At 41.1% G+C, this 6,335-nt stretch overlaps 1 protein-coding gene across 1 annotated transcript; it reads right to left on the bottom strand.

Moving 5' to 3' along the window:
• Positions 1–1,594: 1,594 nt before the first annotated feature.
• Positions 1,595–5,917, bottom strand: LOC145442204 (uncharacterized). Its single transcript, XM_080320108.1, has 4 exons — positions 5,878–5,917; positions 5,704–5,816; positions 3,502–3,524; positions 1,595–1,899 (listed from the first exon to the last, which is right to left on the bottom strand). The coding sequence occupies exons 2-4, from the start codon at positions 5,778–5,780 to the stop codon at positions 1,676–1,678; spliced, it is 324 nt and encodes a 107-aa protein (XP_080176234.1). The 5' UTR covers positions 5,781–5,816; positions 5,878–5,917; the 3' UTR covers positions 1,595–1,675.
• Between the last annotated feature and the right edge of the window lie 418 nt (positions 5,918–6,335).

Genomic DNA, 6,335 nt, shown 5'->3' with positions numbered 1-6,335 from the left:
TGCTTATGCTGTCGAAAATAGGATATCTCCTGGTATGCATCAATATTAATCAAGCTCAGCACCTTTCGCATAGCTCAATTTGCACCTTTTGACAATCCCTGTGAATGAATTACGCTCGTTTTCTCAACTACTTGCTTGCTTGAGTAGATTTAAAGTCAGTCAATTCTACTTCTACTTCAAGTTGTTTTAGGTTGCTTATAGAAAAAGTACTTCTTCTCGTACTTGAGTAGATTTTTTCGTCGCTACTTCTACTTCTACTTGAGTAGCTTTCTTGACTACTTTGACCACCTCTGGGTGTGATTTAACTATAACCACTGTAAAACACCAAACGCTGTTGCATTACGATTAAACGTGGTTTCACTGCACCGCACCAGCCTCTTATCAATATCATAATAAATATATAATGGTCAGATTATATTTTCATCTGAACAAGACACACACACAATGTACAATGCAATAAGACACAATGCGATGCGATGTAATATGAACAGATACGACAGGGATTTTTTGTCGCCGTAAGAATGGGGACGCGGGGACAGAGAAGCCCGGGATAACCTCCGATCCAGAATCGTCACCACTACGCAATCTCTCTCGCTAACTCCAGTTTAACAATACTGATCTAAATCGTTAGCTATTGTTGCCCTGATTCCGGAAATACAATTTAAAAGTTGGTCAGGGCAACGGAACCACCCCGAAATAGCCATCAAAATCGGAAAATCGGCATTGTTCCAAATAATCGCTCGATACAATTTCCATTACCATGGTCAACTGGTCATTGTATTGCGGCGCTCCGATTGTTCGGAACAATTGGTCTTGACGGATATTTCGGAGTGGTTCCATTGCCGTGCTCACATTTTAATGTGTGTGTTTCGGAATCAGTGCGACACTAGCTTTCGATTGAGACCAGTTTGATTAAATTAAGCTCTCTGGTAGCCAGCAGTACGACTACCAATTACGCTGCTTTTAGCCGGCTGTTTACACTGTGTACTGTGCAGACTCATTTTGCCGCCCCCTTTGAGCCTGCCGCAGAGCCATAACCGCCAAGTGGCTGCTACGCGACTGGACATACACTCGGTCAAGGGAAGGTGAATTTCGGAAGAAATGAAAGCTTGGCTCAACCAAAAGGTAATTTCGCCAAATTGCACAAGACAATAAGCCTATTATTAACCCCAGGACCGTCACTGCTGCACCGTAAACCACCGCCCAATGCACCATGTTTGACATTGTTCCAAAATCTAAGGCAAATGAATATTATTTTTATTTTTTGCTAATTAACCGTCACTTTCTCATTCCCCAATATCAGCACATTCACTGAGCACCATTTACTGTAATTCACTGCTTTCAATTTGGAAATAAAATCAGTACGCTGGAGAATACAGCTAAAATTTCTGACTCGGCCCGCCAACGTATTTTCTGCTTCTCATTAGGCCCGCAGAGAAAAATAATTGCCCACCCCTGCGTTAGAACATAGCATTGATTGCCATTGAATCGGAACAATTTTGAGTCAGTACTGCAACAAATTTCGGAGGTAAGACGAAATGCTGGTGTATCTGACAAAACTTACAGCGTACAACCTGATTTCATCACTGCAACACATATGAGGAACGTTTATTATCAAAGATCACAATTAGTTCCCATCATCCGTATACAATCCACATCTTAGGAAACGAGACACCTAATGGTAGATATCGTCTAGAATTTTTTGAAGTAATATTGTGTCAGCTTGGATATCCAGCAGTACTTTCGCGCCATTCTGTATTTGCCGGTATGCAGTCGGCATCTCATTGACTTCGAGGGATGGTTGCGATTCGATGCGACTCGCGTCGCTCTGTATCTTCTCTGTATCCTCTCTGTATGCAGTCGGCTTCGTAGTGACTTTTGGAGATGTTCTATGTTTTCCTAAATATTCAAAGTTCAACAGCTGAAAGCAGGACACAGAGCAATGTTGGCTCTCAAGTCCAATTGCTCACGTTCACCCCTACAGTACAAATACTTGTTGCGACGAACCTAAAAGTGCTTCTATAAATTCTCGCCACAAAAGATTTGTGTGGCAATGTAATTGTGAGGAAAGTACTCTGCAATTATGGTAATAATAGGCATGATGTTTTAGTAAAGTTGTGGAAAAGATTGATAAATAGGACGCTAATTATCGTCATAAATTAGGTAGGCTACTCGGCAACGGTATGATTTTTGTAGCATTGCCAATTTCCAACATGTTAGCGACATTGTGATGCCAGTAATTGTACTGAAGCAAAAAAAAAATTCCGATCAAGTGTTGTATTTAGGCGAATAATTATTTCGAGGCTGGCTGGCGACCGTGATTTCTAACAGGCCTAATCCCGTCAGAACGAACAAAGTCATTATATGGACAACAAAGACCTTTGGTCAACGTCGCTTGGTGTAAATACCCACTATCCATTCATACCCATTGTATGAAGTCATAGGCCTTGTTCCAAGTCGTTAATATCGCAAGCAGTCAACAAGAATGGGGTTTATTGGGACCTGGTTGTAGGTGTGGATCTTAATACGATAATTAGCATTGTACAACACAGAGAAGTATATACCGCCGACTCCGCCTAATCCGTACACTTTGGTTTAACTACCTTTCAGTAATCGGAAAACACGTTTCGTGGTCATGCGGAAAGACAGAACATGCAATAAAAATCCTGTACTATTGAATAATGAATGAATGCCAACTGCGCTACACTGCAATAATTGGCACAGGTCGTATGAAACGTACAGGTCAGATGCATTGTACCGTATTTCGAACCAAAAGATTCAGGGAATACTTTATACTCTACTGCTGTACAACACAAACATATCGGGTTGAAATTGTACAGTGTGAAAACAACTGAAACAGCCTTTTCTGTGCCATTCTGCTCTACAAGATGGTCGCAATCATACTCAAACTAAATTTATTTTGTATAGCTGGCACGGCTTTTATAAGTTCACCGTCGATTGTTGCTGCATGGATCATTGGTGTTTTACCACAATCACTCATCTTGTGTTAAAACGAAGGAGGGCCTGTTCAATTTTCATTTTATCATTGCCTATCGAAAGGAAATGCATGTCTGTATCCGAATTAAGCAGAGATTGTCGGGATTATTGGGAGCTTTTTACGTGCAATTTTTGCTTTTGTCTCGGTTTCGAGCATTTTCACCTAATAAAGGGGTTTACCGGGTCACTTGGTGTCTGAAATGAGTGGATTCGACTATACGTAGCATCGCAAACTATAGAGTTCGTACCTAAGTCTTTGAGGTTTATCTAGGCTCCTCCGCGCCAGCTCATCCCAGTAAGTGGTGTCCTATAAAAGCCTAAAAGTGGGCCGTGCTACAAGTCGGCAGCTACGGAATAAAAATGAAGAATATCGGACAGGATCAAATGACCATAGTAGTCGACAGACACCATGAATACAACAAACTAACTCAGCATCGCAACACTCCGGATTACTGAAAATAGACTGATGAGGCTTATGCTTTAGCCCAAGCAATATATACTTACTTTTGCCGCATGGTATAGGATCACTGAAAATATATAAATATGTTGTATTCGTGCACGACGACATAATTCTAAGTGTAATCACGGTATTAACATGCATGTATGTTTTAAAACTTGACTTTTATGTTACAAGTAACTTCCAAATGAATTGTCTCGCTAAGGGAATTGGCTTTGATTGCGGAGTAATATTGAATTACCTCGTGATGTAATACACCGTCTATAAAACCCACGATTGAAATTGCACGCACTTCATTATGGTGCCGTTCAGTTACTACAATAAATAAAGTATTCGACCAGGGCTCTTCAACCGGGTGCGTCATAGATAGGGTGTAACGTAGCATGTTTAAACGGTGTGCCACTAAGATGGGGTCTGCTAGGGTGTACCTATAACTGGCCTATTACTGACTATCACAATAAATAGGCATGTTCGTGCTTCAGAAAAAGTTGACCGGATGTGCAACATCGTGCAATGTTCATATCCACTGCACGCCGCTAATAAATTGCGTTTTCTTTCATGATATCATAAGCAAATTTTCTCATCGTTATTTACCCGCTATCAATGGACTTTTTGGTTCCTTCCGGAGTAGAACAGGGTGGATGTAACATGTGTTTAGCTTGCGATAACTGTATATAATGATTCTCGAGGAAACCGCCGCGACAATTCAGACATTTGGAATCGTTACTTCCTGCCAGATGGTTATAAATAGCGCAGCGTACATATTTGCAGAGGCGTAGCCAGGGGGTTTCGGGATCGGGTTTGAGAACCACTGTGTTAGATAGTGGTGCGCGAACCTCGAGCCCTTATTAGTATTTAACATATCCTATGCGTTGCAACCTTGTTCATTCTTATTTCGATTAGACCAGGGTTGGTCGTAGGTAAAACCGTAATTATAATTACATATATTTACACATATTTATATTAGCGTGTGTTGGTGGCCGTCGTTGTGCAATTTAAATTGGTTCCCAAAGATCTGAGATATTTTAATTTGACTTGAAGATTTACTACTTGCTTACTGCGAGTCAGGGTGGAGTGGAATATTAGTTTTTAATATAATATTGTGCTTGCAATCTGAGTCCCATCGTGCATATGCGAACCGCATAAGTGATGCGCTCTTCAAAGAATCGCGGAATCGTTGGAATCCAGCGCGTTTCACAAAAGATGGTTTTTATAATGAGCTTGAGCGATTGCAATATATTTCGGCTATACCGCCAATCCTGATGAGAGGTCCAGAAGTAATAACATGCAACAAAGTGATTAACAAGAGCGGAAGATGCGTCATTTCTAATTTTATTACCAAAATTTTCGAAGACATCCCCTCCATCCGCTCTACCGTTTAATCTGATGACGTGGACTGAGAACGGTTGCATATTTGACAGTAATATATGTGCAACTACCAATATTATCGACGAAATTCAATCAAGAGGTTGAATTTTTCGCGCCATATGCGACTATACAACGAATCTCAACAACTTTTCTTTAAAATAATACTCGGGATTTAGGTGCATATATAGTAAGCTTGTGTGGCGGTTCTGTTTCTACAATTAGAAACTTTTATACGCAAGGAATATCTCAAGAAAACAATGATGGCACAGACACATATTACTGTCAAATATTGATCCATTCTCAGTCCACGTGATGAGATTAAGTGGTAGAGCTGATCGACGGGGTTTCTTCAAAAATTTTGGGCGCAAAATTAAAGATTAATGATGATTCATCTTCCGGTTTTTATTATTCCCATTGTTGCATATGCAATCGGACTGTCGCTATAGTCGAAATATATCATACATCACTCAAACATCTAGTAAAACCTTCATTCGAGAGACGCACACGATTCCAACTTGGCATTTCCTCCTGACGGTGTACGATACCCGGTTAAAGATCGCTGAATTAGATCAAAATATATTATAGACAGTATCTGTATATAGTAAGTAACCGAGACCATGACAGCTCTATATGTCCCGCAGGCTGTAATTGGTGTGATTTCCTTCACATTTAAAGGTATTTATAAACATGTAATATCTATATGAACCGGTTACATGAGTGACGAGATCGCAGAGTGCGATTGCAGCCAGGATGGAAAGTCACAACTAAATGTACCGTACTTCTGACCATGTACGTTGAACCATTTTTTCCGAGCATAGGGCATTTCGAGACCAACGTAAGTCTATCAACTGGGTATATATACCGTCAATAGTCGTGCTTACCGGCAGGTACAACAGCCATTCTCGATTGCGATTCCCGCAAGCACACATAACAACATTGACATCCTTGAATAATTCATGTCGCTATGACAGTCTTTTTGCGCGCTTGGTTATCTCTGTGGACGAACACGAACAGTATCATATCGTTTATTGACAGCACATTAACTAAATACTCACGTCCACCAGCAGATGCTTTCGTGATATAGTTTTTAGCGGCGTCAGCAACCCAATTTATAGCGGCTATCCAACAATTACTCTACCGCGTTTGTTCGCCTTGCATCGGGAAGTCCGGGATTGGACACAGAGTTTACCAGGAAGCGGGAAAAGCGCTTAACATACTCAAGCTCAATCATCAATGAGCATTTTTTTAGCTCGATCACATCTGGTTTCAGAACCCAGCTAAAATCGAACGGTATCTCGATTGACAGGAGGGTCTGTATGGAAGGGGTACTTAGAGTAAACATATATGGGTCGCACCGGAGGTAATTTTGGGTCGTGACGGCACCAGAGCGATCGTTTAATACAGGGGTGGGCAAACTTTTGAGGTCGCGGGCCGCATTCAACATCTGAATCCATTCACGGGCCGCACCAAAACGCAATATTGGTATTTGATCACATAGCGAGGACATGGAGAT

The sequence above is a fragment of the Botryllus schlosseri genome, chromosome 1, assembly GCF_051294905.1.
Source record: "Botryllus schlosseri isolate E-star chromosome 1, Bs_hap1, whole genome shotgun sequence".
Lineage (NCBI taxonomy): Eukaryota > Metazoa > Chordata > Ascidiacea > Stolidobranchia > Styelidae > Botryllus > Botryllus schlosseri.
Note: the sequence above shows the minus strand (reverse complement) of the source record. Positions and strands in the feature narration are given on the sequence as shown.

Coding starts and splice junctions, on each gene's coding strand:
- LOC145442204 (XM_080320108.1), bottom strand. CDS start 5,780: ATGAATTATTCAAGGATGTCAATGTTGTTATGTGTGCTTGCGGGAATC. Junction 3,525..5,703: donor AATGGCTGTTGTACCTGCCG/GTAAGCACGACT, acceptor ATATATTTTCAG/TGATCCTATACCATGCGGCA. Junction 1,900..3,501: donor TCCTATACCATGCGGCAAAA/GTAAGTATATAT, acceptor TTGAATATTTAG/GAAAACATAGAACATCTCCA.